The sequence below is a fragment of the Topomyia yanbarensis genome, chromosome 3 (assembly GCF_030247195.1).
Source record: "Topomyia yanbarensis strain Yona2022 chromosome 3, ASM3024719v1, whole genome shotgun sequence".
In the NCBI taxonomy this organism is placed as follows: Eukaryota; Metazoa; Arthropoda; class Insecta; order Diptera; family Culicidae; genus Topomyia; species Topomyia yanbarensis.
In genome coordinates, this window is record NC_080672.1 from 275,403,259 (window position 1) to 275,417,709 (window position 14,451).

At 36.4% G+C, this 14,451-nt stretch overlaps 1 protein-coding gene across 1 annotated transcript; it reads right to left on the minus strand.

Annotated features, from left to right (window-relative positions):
• Positions 1–8,726: 8,726 nt before the first annotated feature.
• LOC131687938 (uncharacterized) lies at positions 8,727–9,167 on the minus strand (the record flags this gene model as incomplete). The annotated part of the gene is made up of 1 exon (XM_058972036.1): positions 8,727–9,167. A coding segment is annotated over one exon (336 nt), but the record flags the coding sequence as incomplete, so codon positions are not given.
• Between the last annotated feature and the right edge of the window lie 5,284 nt (positions 9,168–14,451).

The following is a 14,451-nucleotide window of genomic DNA, read 5'->3' on the forward strand; positions in this document are numbered from 1 at the left end:
CAGATATGTACAAAACATGTCTAACAGGAAACATATAAGGTGATTGTAATATCTCATTCACTTATTAGTTAGAAAATAATGACTTTGCTTAACGTGTTCATTTTACCGCTAGTTCCCCTACCTACCAACACATTCGCCCCAAACATTGAACCCAAGCGCACAATGCAAAATGAGTCAACGCTGATGATGATGGGTAGAGCGAAAGAGACAAAGTACCACCACGACACTATTAGCGCATTTCACCAAAATTCAATGCGACCTTTCCCGATTGAAAGGAACGGCCGCGCTTAGCCCATCTGTCATAATATCGTGATTTTGCATAGCGAAGGGCTGAATGATAACACATTTTGTTCCAAAAACAGCCCTGCGTTATGCAACACTTTGTGCAGGTTGATTATACCAGTTGCAAGTGGGGCCAAATTCACCAGGTTCCATAAAATTCCTTTTAAATTACAGAGTTGATAAAATTGCTGGGATGAGCTAAACTAATTAATCAAATCCTGTTTTAAAAACTGTCCTTGCGTTTAAACCAAAATGCGAAGCTTATTACTACCACTACATTACTTAATTTCAAGCGCAAATAGCAAATACATGTGCTAGTTAAACCAAAAATTTACTGGCAACATTACAGCGGCATTTAGGAAGCAGTTGGAGCGGTCGCCTGTTGGACGACACAGTGTAGCGTCCCTCCACAGCCAGTGTAACGGACTTCTAACTCAGCTACACTGGCTGTAAAAAACACAGCGCAGTGATCTGCTTCGCCAGCCGTTCAACAGGGAACTGAGCGTGTCTGGCCAAGTCCGTTCTTTAAATAGTCGATGATGACGTCATTCATAGAAGCGTAGCGCGCTAGGTACACCAATCTGTCGTACAGGGCTTGGGAAGCGCTATCTTCTGTGTGTTAATGCGCGATATTTTGACAAGGTTGTATATTATTTAATTTTTTAATGCTATGATATCAAAAATCTTTGGGTTTATCCGTTGGAATCTATTCTTAGAAGTATTTCGGGCGATTTGTGCAAAAAATTTGAAAATTTATCGTGAGATGGCTGAATTATATGCGTTTAAAATTGGACCACTTTTCGTTACATACCATTTTTGTAGAATTTGCAGAGTGCACCCCCATATCGAAAACAAAGACGTAGTCCTACGTCAAAAGCTGAAAGTTTTTTAATAGACTTTTCATCAAAATGTGATTCAGATTCTCTGATTTACCTAAGAAAGTAGAATTTGGTTAATAATAAAACAAGTTTCTTATTTATATTTAATATTTTTTCCTGCTTATTAATTGCAGTCAAGATATTACTAAGTTCTATGAACGATATTTGAGGTTTGGCCTGGAAAGAACCCTGTCGTGCCTTTAGAGATTCCTTGCGGGGAGCAAGCGGATCGGGTGATTCGTCACCAACGTCTCTAGGGAAGTTACAACAAAGGAGCCAAGCTCACCTATCTTGCTGCCGAAGAAGCCAGAGGACGACCTATGAGAAGGCGGTCATTGAAGTCCTGGCCGGTCAGAAGAGACCATCCGCCTTTGCGCCCATCAGCAAATCGACCGTAGTAGCAGTGCGGAGAATTCGGAGGAGAATAAAGTTCAATATTTGTTTTATTTACTTTATTTATGTACGAAAATCCGAAATTAAGGTAGAAGCACCTAGGCCGCCCTGTCAATAAGAGTCTACCGCGCAGCTAAAAGTTTGAGCCCAGGGGGTAACCCGCTACTTGCAGTTATTTAACAACATAATAAAATTTTTACTTTTGAATTAGTATGAAATTCAGCAGATATTATCACCTAAGCTTCGTGTTGGCCGAATCCGTATCGACGAATTTTTCGTTTAGCTTCTATACAGCTTTGTTTTGTTTATCTTTGCTTACCGATCGAGTCAATATGTTTGGATTCTGCGCACACACCTACTATATAAGGGGACCGAAACGTTTCTGAAATGCACGATTCAAAGAAATGCGTCAAGTTTAAGACAACCAAACGGATCTCCACACGACTACGCGAACCGCAGAAATTCCAAACATGCATTTTCACCTCGCGGCGACCACCGTTATTGCCATTGGTGGTTCAAGATACATTAACTATTCGATAGCCTTAACTTATCTGGATCTGCGACAATAATACCAGTGGCCCTATTCTCACAATCACGTCACTTAGTGACTAGAAAGAAATTTTCTTCTAGTCACTAGGTGACGTGACTATGAGAATAGTATCTGCGGATGTTCTCAAGGTGGTGTGCTGTTACCACTTCTATGGAACCTTTGCGCCTAAGGCTTGTTGAGAAAAGCTTGGGTTTCAGACATATGACTTCACCGATGGTTATCATATAATGAATACCGGTATCACATACAACATTTTATGGTTTGATGCAGCGAGTTTCATGTGTTGTTGTGCAGCAATGGTGCTGTTCACGTAATTATCAGAGATACTATTCTCATAGTCACGTCACCTATTGACTAGAAGAAAATTTCTTTCTAGTCACTAAGTGACGTGACATTCTCGTCACAACGGAGTATAGGGGAAGGCCTGTTTATTTGAAATGACGGTTTTGTGTGGTAGCTACCCCTAACAGTGACCAACGTTTCCGACTGCGAATCACATACAACATAAACGATGTACGGTTAATTTTCCCATAATCATCACCAAGTTAAAGGTCAGGAATACCCATTAGACAATATTTGTTTCTAGATATTTTTGGAAATGTATTTTACAAGGGTTTTACAATTATCTAGTAACATGCTACGAAAAAATTCGGTACCATATCTTGCGTCCCATGTCATTACGTTGGAACATATAGGTATCATAGGGTTCCAGAAGTTCTGACGCATTTTCGTTTTCAAAACTTATGTTGTGATGGACTTCCTAAGCACTAGTGCACTAGTATCGGCTATTATGATGCATATGCACTACTTTTTACCGTCTCAAATCTAAAAATTCCAAACAAGCATATCCTCAACTCCGTTGCAAATAAATTCCGAATATTTTCCTGGTCGCTGTCTTCCGCTCTCGATTATGTTACAAAAAGAAAAATATTGCAACACATTTCGCACGTAAACAATGTCAAATGTATTATCCTAGCGACGATCAATAAATAACTGCTACCAACTTTATAAACATGATAGAAAAAGAGAACACTAGATTAGTTCGACAAGATTGGCAGAACTGAAGGGACCGTGCTACTTCTACTACTGCAGAAGGTCTAGTACACAGTGTACCACATAATTTTGACTGCGATTAGTCTCTGATAGGGCCCTTAGTTTTCTTATCTCTACTTGTCTTAACGATGAGCACAGATGTCGGTTGGTAAGCATTGCGTGTATCCAATTCGTGATATATGAAGGTACTCCACGAATCTCGCGCTGCTTCCAAAATGGATTCGAAAGACACGTTGTAAAAAGCACCTTCAATATTAATTCCATATCACCTTCAATGTCAAGACAAATCGCATGGTACTGTAGAGATAACTTTTTTGTCCCGACCACTTGTTCGAAGTTTGCCCTTGTCATTCTCCCAGTACTTTTTCGATGAAATACTTAACATATTCATGTAAGGTGCAATTAGGTAGAATCTATCACACAAAAATCACAGTTTTAAAATTAAGAAACACTTGTACTGTCACTACACAGATAATTGTCCCACGCACTAAGGGAATACGCATGGTGCAATTATGCGTAGAACGGTAGTATACAGTAATGTCGTTTTATTTTAACCCCTGAACTGTCTGTTGTCAGCAATAACGAGACATTTTTGCACAGCCTCTGCTCTTCAAGGCTTCGCGCTCGTCAGTTCTCGTTTTAGGGGAATTTTTTAAACCTGGTGTTGGCTGTCAATAAATAATCGCCACAATCGCATGCCTTACTTTGCTGAATACGTTAACCCGATTTGATTTGTAAGATGTAACTTTAACTTACAAATTGAATGCAAAATCTAAAACTTTGTTCAGTTACTTGACATATTCTGTAAAGTAATACTAGTAAACTAATTGCTTAACTTGTATTATCATATCAGCATGCTAATACATGCCAACATCAACTCTACAGTACAATTCAACAGCCAACGAAAAACTGTCAAGCGCGCTGCCACTTTCCAAAAGATCACAAACCAAAGAGCGCACATCAGTGCACCGTCCTGTGTGTACACCGTACTACACTTTGGGGAGCAGTGAGCGATAACTATATCCTCTGTGTAGGCATAAAACTGAAATGAAATGTCACTGATTGTGAACAGCCTTACCTTCGGTGGACCGACGATCTGCTCCTTTTTGCTGATGCTACTGCTACGAAGACGGGTCATCAAATAGGGGCATCCTTCGTCATCAAATAAGCGGGACTAACAATCCAATAAAATTCTCCAAACCACCCACCAATCAGGGTACAGGGTTTTCACAAAATCACGTTTTTGTTATTCATGGTTCGTGCACATTCCATTTGTCAATAAAGTCTCTCGTAACCATTATCAGTATCGTAGTGGAATTATTAACCCATTCATGCCCATGTTGTTTGTGGACAACAACGTTTTTAAGCAGCTATAACTTTTGGTTTAGGCAAGAATTGCTCCCATAAACAAGTAAGGCTAATAAATGTGACTATTACCTTTCATTTGAGCACTAACAGTTACAAGTATTAGCTCTAAAACTGAAGTTATTACAATTAGTCTGATTCGATTCCGATGAGCAGTGCTGCCAGGGACAGTTTAGGTTGACGACGTAAAATGAAATTTTGATATATCTTCGTTATTTTGCAATATTATTGAAAACTGATAAAACCTATCAATTTAGACTGTCTTCGACTACATTTTCCACTTAATTGGACTATTGTAAAAATTCTAGGAAAATTGTATTAAGCATTGGAAGGTAAAACTTGCGCAGCTTCTGGCACTGCGATGGAAGATCCTATTTTTATGGAAAAAGATGCTTCGTGTTTCTTGACGCCACCATTTTCAATTTTTCCTTGAAAATGGTGGCGTCAAGAAACACGAAACATCTTTTTCCATAAAAATAGGATCTTTGAACACCCGTATGCACGAGAAAAAAGTTGGGCATGAAAGGGTTAAAACAATCCGTCCAGTACAAGTACTTCTAACTCGAAAAGTGTACTTCGTATTTTAAATCTTCTAGTTTCATTGGAAAGGTGAGAAAATTTTCTATTGAATGGTGTTTAATTAATTTAATTTGTTTTTATTACCTTTGAGTTGTAAAGTGGTTAAACGTTGGCGTTTTTGATGAGGTTTTTGTTAATTTTGTCAAAATAATGAATTATGATTATAGTAATATCTATTATCCAAAAGTTAGGACGATTCATAATTTGTTCTTCAACATCATATTCCTATCTCTTCTCATTTCTTTGTAATTTCATTACAAAACTGTTCCTGTAATCGACTTGCAAGTGTTTAAAAGACTCTAATCTAAAAAATATGCTTTATATCGTTATTTCCAAGTCATCATTGGAAAGCTGTGAAAATTTTCTTTCGATTTATGTACAAATATCTGAATGGCTTTTTACTAGTAAAATATCTCAAAATTGGCGTTTTTTGGAAAGTTTTGTAATTATTCTAATTATTATTCAACTACATTTATCCTTAGTATTGTTCATTTGGTGTCCCTTAACATTCTCTATAACTTATTGTTTGACATTTTATCCGCATCGCTTTACATTTCGCTGCAATTTAATAGTTAACACAGCATGACCTCACCACAATCGTAGTGGATTCGAAATTGTTGTTTTTGCATATGAAGCGAGGTGATAAAAATGATTTTGCTTCGAAACTAAAAGAGATAATTGAATGGAGTCAAAGAAAAAATTGTAGAACTTGCTGAGATGCATCATTTCGATGATAATAATGGTAATGTTTATTATTTACTTTTTTAAGTAACTTAACAAAAATGCTAAAAATAACATTAACTTTAAACTAATTTACTTCAAAAAGAATACTAAATACACTTAACTGAAAAGTATTAATACATTTCTCTCTGCAAAATTTTTCTAGCTTTCGAATAAAAATAAGAAAAGGTACAGATAAGTGTATCATGTCAAAGAACAAACTATGCAGCTCTTCAAAACAAACAATCTCTATTATTAACATGGTGATGTTAACTATTTTCGCGAAATGAACGAAAAATCGATCGAAATTATTAAATTAAATTACTGTGAAAAGGTTACTTAACCTCATTAGCTGAAACATGTTAGGACATCACTCAATGGGAATTTTTTTCACCTATTCAAGGGATCTAAAAGATTTGAAAAACAAAGTATACTTTTTGAGTTAGAGTTATTTTAAGACAACTAAGTTTTGAACTCAAAAAGTTCAATAACCTAGTAACGGTTGAGATTTGATGGTATGTGTAGAACGACTTTTTTCTCCAAATATGACAGTCAACCATCCCTCGAGAGGTTCTTAACCATGAACCAAACACCCTACAGCCTACAACTATAATTGCTTTGAACTGTTGTGAAGCGTAGCCGTTGGAAACGACAGAGTATCAGGTGCTTGAAGACATTGGAAGGCTGATAAAGCACGGCAGACTACTAGGGTTCGTCGCGGTTGCGGTAATTACCGCAACCGCGCGGTATTTACCGCACCCGCACCGCAAAATTTGTGGTGCGGTGAGGCACTTTTTCCCGCAGATGCGGTGCGGGAAAGAGCTTTTACCGCGTGGTTTTACCGCAACCGCACCGCAAAAAAAAATGATAAAGTGATAATTTTGATTATTCTAATTGATAATGAAAGAAAATCTAGCTGTGTCCGAAATATTTTGACGCTATTATTTTTACGACATATTTTGGACTAGTTATTTTATACTTCTAAGTAAAACTTCATAAACTAACCATTTCAAATACATAAAATGCAAGATCAAAATAGAGACAAAATTATTAGATAATTTAAAAACAATACATGTTTACTCTTAAATCCAATTTAAAAGTGAATCACTTCTCTCGTTTTCTGTTGGAAATCGTGGAATTATGAATCGTTTTCGATATCAATTTGGTAAACACGTGATCAAACGTGATCACCCTAGTGAGAAATGTTGGTGTTTACCAAATTTTCCTCCTTAGGGTGAAATATAGCATAGTGCTTTCGCATAGGCCTGCTAAGCCAAGACAAGTCTCGGCTTCACTGTGTCTCATCGGCATAAACAAAACTTCTGTTCGGACGGGACATCACGTTTGATCAGTCGTTCGATTGAAACACAAAGTGTGTTTTAGTTTTAATGGATTTGCGTCAAGCCAGCGCTAATCCATTCCGACAAAAAGTTAGTGTCGGTTTCTGATGAGGCGAAGCCAAAACGCAACTGTGTAAGAAATAAGGATTTGTGCCCTCAAGTGCAAAGACTGGTTTTACCAACAAATTTTCACCCTAGTGAGAAATTTTGGTGTTTACCAAATTTTCCTCCTTAGGGTGAAATATAGCATAATGCTACATAACTTTTTTTCGCGTACTTCCATTCAAATTTACTATAATTTTCTACCAAATTAGGTCCTAATATTTTTCAGTCAAGACTATTTTGTAGCTTTTTTGAAGCTTTTGTTGCCAAATACCACATAGTTTGACTCTCGTTCACTTCAATTGAAGTTTTTGCCATTGGCTCTTTGGCAAAATATTAGAGGAAAATATATTAAATGCTAGAACTTTCGAACTAGCATTTAGAAAATTACACTTCATTCATTTTTAAAGGGAGCAACCTTAGTTTTTAAATGATAATACATCTGTTTCTTAAAGAATGCGGAAGTTAGAGTTTTGGGATATTTTGTCCGTAAAACCCCCTATTTTTAAAAATCATTCCTGCTGTATGCTACAAATCATACATTTTTTGCAGTTTTTCTAATGTTCAATAATTCTGTGCCGGTTGAGACCGGACTCCTGATTAGATGTAATGTATAGGCAATTTTTTTCGTCAAATATGGCGTCGTTCTTATTAATGAAATACAATGTTTTTATTTCACTGTATTGGAATATATGCGCTACTATATAGAAGTACTGGTATTTCGACTTTAATTTTTTTTTGGTGAAATTCCGTTAAGAATGAAAGGTGGTTTACTACGTAAATGCGAAAATCATCCATTTCATTTTCATATGTCAAAAACATTGAAAATATGAAAATTTAAAGAAAAAAATATGCAACTTCATTTCTTATTACATTTTTATTTCACATTTTTCAATTAACTGAAGGGTTGTTAAAATAAAAGTTTTCCTATTACTGCAGTAGAACGTTTTTGAATGTATAATGTTTGCCTTTAAATGTATGGAATTTTATGAATAGAAAATGCAAAAGTTGATTTTTTCATAAACATTACATTCTGAGGAGTCTCTTAAAGTTAAATTTCGTGTGCATAAGAATAACATTTTATTATATATGGTTACACAAATGTACAATTTTTCAACACCATTTTCAAAAATATAAAAATTTTACCGCATTTACCGCATTACCGCGCGGTGCGGTGCGGTAAATAAAGTGCGGTTGCGGTAAGCGGTGCGGTTTTATTATTTTTTTGCGGTTGCGGTGCGGACAATCCACTTACCGCCCACATCCGCACCGCGACGAACCCTACAGACTACTGTGTGCTGGATATGTAGCACGAATACCGCGAGAGAAACCAATTAAAGATATGTTCAACTTAGTACTAGTAAGAGGTCGTTGATTCCCTGGGCAGACCCTGCACTTGCTATAGTTTTGGATGCATCAAAGATGAACAATGGACTTAGGTACTTTTAATTTCAATCATAGTTCAATTCGCAAATTTTCCATCGGTCCCAATATAAACCTACTGTAGGACAATTTGACATTTTAAGTTTATTGTAATAAATACTAATACATATTTTTAATATATACGCTTCAACGTCCTAATAGAGGTAACCCTAAGCCTCCAAGTCCAATTCCTACATATGGATATCTGTAATCATAATCAGAATATCCTCCATAACCACCGTATCCACCATATCCTCCATATCCGCCATATCCTACGTATCCGCCATGACCACCATAACCAGCATTAACTCCATGTCCACCATACCCACCATAATAACCGTGTCCTCCGCCATGTCCTCCAAATCCACCGTAACCGCCATGTCCTCCTCCATATCCACCATGGCCGCCGAATCCACCTCCGTGACCTCCACCAAATCCACCACCGTGACCACCACCGCCACCACCACCACCACCACCACCACCACCATGGGCCGATTCTGCTACGGCTAAATCATCTTGCTCCACAGGAACTAAACTGATCGGTGACTTATTTTGTAATTGGGGTCCTAAATCTGGTTGATTTTTTTGTACTGGCATAGGTAGTGCTACAGTGACAAGAATGGTGGTCAGTAGAACGATTTCCTGCAATAGTAAAAAATTTAATTCGTTATCAATGCAGCGATTGAAGGAAACATCGAACGCTATGGTAAATCGATTGACTTGTATGCAGCTCACCTGGGTTCAATTCCCAACCCTGCATATAGGGTTAGAGATTTTTCCAAAAGAAATTTATCTTATCCGAAAAAGAGGCGAATTACCCTAAGGTAAAAACCTCTATAATCATAAAAATGCATTTTGATATAAATTTTTATTCTAAAATTAAAGATGACAATATGGCATCTTTAACAAGAAAGATTATTGGATTAGGTTCTTAAAACTACTGAAATATATTCCGAGATGTGCCGACAACCGATCACGACATGGTCAATTAGTGGCCCCGACTGCTACAGATGAATCTGTGTTAGAAATTTGGCACTAATCTAAACCTTGAGTGAAAATCATTAAAATGGATGTAAAAACCTACATTTGGTGCATTCAGTGGCGTAGGCAGGGGGGGGGGGTTGGGGTTAAACCCCCCCCCCCCCCAAACCAAAATTAATTGGATTGAAAAAAAATTGATGCTGACGAATTTAATTTAATATTCCACAAAATGTTTTTGGAAAAATATTCTCTGATCACTACAGGTGCTGTCCATTTAAATCCCTATATGTTGAATTCATTCAAACTTTGCTGAAGGCACCATGTCTCTTAATATTTTTGAAAAATTAATTCACCATAATTACCTCTATGAGAGTTAATCACTAAAATTTCAGGCGCTGTTTTATGTTGATAACTTCCCGAAGTTGTCAAACCTTCAAAGTCAAAGATTATTATATTAGGTGATCTTGAACGTTGAAATTTTTTTAGATTATTTATCCCACTTTAAAAGATCGCAATTTTTGACTTCATTGACATATTATACAAGAAAATAATCTATAGAGGTTTGAAAACTGTTCCATGTTGATCCTTCTTGTTTGTAGACTGGAATGACATCTGTTAGACTACTTATGTTTTTGAGTTTTCAATAATTTATCAAACTCATATTAAATTTTAGCATTTTTAAAAAAAAATTCGATTTTCATCAAAACCCCCTCCAAACCAAATTTCTGGCTACGCCACTGGGTGCATTATATGGTTATATGGAGTGGCGAATGCAATTCATGTCTTTATAAAAGAGAAATTACTTTAATTCACTAAATGTACAAGGCATTTGCGTTCATATTAACAATATTGAATCCTTTCATTATTTTGTGCACAAATTTATGATCATTTCCCAGATAAAACACGCAATGGAAATAATGCTTTGAAGTAATTCCTTTGATGAGCACCCTAATTAAAATTATATATTCTCTAATTCGGAAATATCATGTTTGTTACAATATTTCATTAGGGATTTCCCCGATTTGTATTTAGCCTATGGCGCGAATGACACTTTTGTTGGGGATTTTTGCAGGTTGTATGCAGTGTATATTAGCGTCACTTAACACATTACCTTTCTACTAGACGTACCTTAAACATATTGGATGAATCAAAATATTCCTTATTATTAGAGATATCGTCTATCACGTGCGATCACTTTTGAATATCAACATAAACTAAAACATTTTGTTCAAATTGGATGTTTTATATATTTTTTGGTCCGAAGCATTTGGCACGGAAAGCCGTCAACCAGAAAATAAAAGCAAGAATTGTGTGGCAGTTGGGCAGTTTTTCTTTGGTTTTTTATCATCGTTCTTTATCTGCTCTGCTTCGCTAGATTTAGGGAGACACATAGGTTTCAAGGGCTTCCAAAACAAGTTCAATAATCCTGTCGGCATTTATTGACGTATGTTTACAGGATGTTTTAGAGAGTCACCTTTCCAACATTTTCATTACAAATCTCGAACTGCAAAAGTTACTTTGGCAGTTTGGTGCCGAATTATTTTGCAATAGGATAGGTTGTGAATGTCATTTGATAGCACAATGTTACCTTTACTGTTAAAAGCATCTGCAGCCACCGGAGTATTCCATACACTGATGGTGGGTTCCTACATCATCAATTATTTTGCAATGGAATAGGTAATCACTTATTCAACGTTTCTAAAAACTGAAAATTTTCTTTAAAAGTACAAGTGACAGCCTAATGGGCTTGCATCAACTGTTAATGAAGAGTTAAATATACATATAATATTTTGGTTATCATGTTAATTAATTTGTTAATCTATTTTGATGTATTATAATAATCGAAATATTCTGCGTTCAATCCCTTGACGCATACGATCGGGTTTTCCAAAAATCGATTGAGTTATTTGACGCCAATGAAACGCACATTTATTTTAAGTATTTGCATATATTCATAGATGGAATGAGAATATGTGCGTACAGAAAGTTTAACCCAACTTGAAAGACACCATATATCAACTCAAAAAGCGGCCATCTTGGAGAACGAAAAATGCAGTTTTTTTCGCACACCGTTAGAAAAATTTTCATGAATCAATGTACTCGGGGCATTGCAATGCGCATTGGTAGAGTACTATTGGTTGATTTTCATAAAGATTTTTGCAGTAAATAACATCTGATGGCGGGCATCAAGCCAGGTACAACGATGACCTTGACATAAAAAACACGAGGGAAGTAAATTAGGCGATCAGAGAAACGTTTTCGCCGGCTGGGGTCCACTAGGAGGTTGATAACAGTCTATTATTTTTCTCTACACAAAACTAGCCTAGAGTCAGTGTGACATCCGACTCTCAACCAAGAATTGATCCACTGGGTTCCTGCTCCCATGTTGTAAGAGGCGACTTGAAACAGGAGTCCTCAAGTCAAGACGTTTCTACGTGCTGAGTACTGAATGGCTTGCAGGACTAAAATATGCCAGTCGCACAAGCAGAAGCAGCAGAGGCAGGAGATTCCACATAACCATGCCAAGTATACAAACAGCGCCCGAGGAATCTGAAGCATCCCCTAAAAAGCGCTCTGAGTACTCTTTTGCAGTCTTCCCTGAAACCATACCAAGTTTGTACCGGGAACAAAAATATTGGGTAGGCGTACAGCACTGAACTCTTTCACTAGCTCAGTTCGGGTATACAGTGAACACTGCATCCCACTGAACGCGACACGAATTCGGTTTTGTATTTCGTTTTGTGCTTTTGCTTCGTACTGGTACCATACTTCATACTGTGTCGGGTACAGTTCGGCTGCGGCTTTTACCGGTGTAGTGTGGATGGAATTTATTTTCTTCACAGGACGAGCGCATAACGAATTTGATTTTGTTTTTCTTTTCAATCTAGGGCGCTGTGTGGAGCGACCCAGCCAGTCGTTATACTTAGGGTAAGGTGGGGCAAATCCGACCGTTGGGTAAACCCGACCCCCCTCTGTTACCGAAAATCAGAAGCACTACGCGAACTAATATCAATGGTGTCGTGTAGAACATCGAAAATAATCATAATGGTGGCATGACTGCATTTTATTAATCTACATTGAGATGCTCAAACGACAAAAAGTGTGTTTTTACAACTTTTGATTTGACTTTTGTGCATTATTGCTTACAGGATATTTCTGATTGTTAAAGAGATTGCATAAAAAATGTAAGTGGATTTAAATTCTTTGATTAAAGTCCTACAAAGTACGTAGATGAATTTGGTTCAACCTTTTTCATAACTTTTTTTTAATTGCATCGTAATGAAAAATGACGCGGTGGGGCAAATCCGACCTCTAAATAGTGGGGTAAATCCGACCGCTTTTTTGCTAAGAAAATGTTTATTTATCAAATTGAAATAGATTTTTATTGTTATTTTATATTATTTTTATGAAAAATGGTTCATAATTACAATCGAACGACACAAAAACGTGATGATTGTAGTATTCGTCAAGCAATTTCACCGATGCCAATGGGAATATCATTACGTGCTACCGCTCGCGATTTTAGCATTCCAAGATTGACATTGAACTCCATTTTCTTCATGTTACAATTCAATAATACAACATTCATTGATTTATCATGGAAAAACGCTTTTAATCCACCTAACAGTGTGATGAGACATTTCTTATAACTCTTATCACTCTCTTCGGATATTATATCGTTTGAGAACATTTAGAACTTGATGCTTCGCGATGTTTTTGATAACACATACTACATGGGATAGTGGCAGGACTCAGAGAATCACTCAAATCAGCATAGGACAACATCAGTGCTAGAAATCTCAAACCAAATCAATGGGAAGGCGAAAAAATGACCCATAAAATAGACATACAAACGAATTATTGCTAATGCTCTGTTAATAAAATATCTAAATTCCTCAATCAATGCATTGTGGTGGGTAAACTGATTTTCCTAAAGGGGTTATGTATATTGTACTGAGCCAAAAAAATCGATTTTTTTTAATCGATTTAAAGTTTATACTTTACTCAAATTTCCAACGCGACTGAGAACTAAGAAATCAACGCTTTTTCTTGAAAAAACCCACCATTCAAAGAAAATCAACAGAGCATATTTTTAGACTTGGTTTTATTTCCTATTTAAGAACTATTGTGTTTTTTACATCCTAGATTGCATGATTCAGTGATCGAAACCCAAAACTTTATGAAGTATTTGAAATTATTATGTGTGTTTGCTATTGAAATTGACAAAATGATTGTATATAACAGTATATAGTCCCTTTGGCGATTGTTTACTTTTTCGGTCCCACCTATCAGCATTGAAGTATCGCCCTTACGTTTTTTTACAATACCAATTTTACAATTGGTGGGGGTTTGGTGAAAATCGATCTTAATGTCTAAACGGCATAATTCCGAAACCGTAATTTTTGAAGTTTTAAAATTATGCAGAATTAATTTTTCAGAAAATAGTAACAGAGCAAAAAAGTACCAAAGTCCAAAAAAATCAATTTTTGTCAAACGTAATTTTTTCGAGTTTACATCAAATCTCAATGTTTCATGCATTATAATGTCATTTCTCTTCAAAAATACAAATTTGATTTTGAAAATTTTTCATTTCAGTTTATATTGGAATTTGCTGTGTGATTGCACTCTTCAACTCGTAACTCCGGAACCGGAAGTCCAATCAATAAAAAAAATCAATTACAGCCGTTGGGAAGATTGTACCTTTCATTTGAGACTAACTTTGTGCAAATCGATCCAGCCATCTCTGATTAACAGAGGTCATATTTTTTCCACATACACACATACT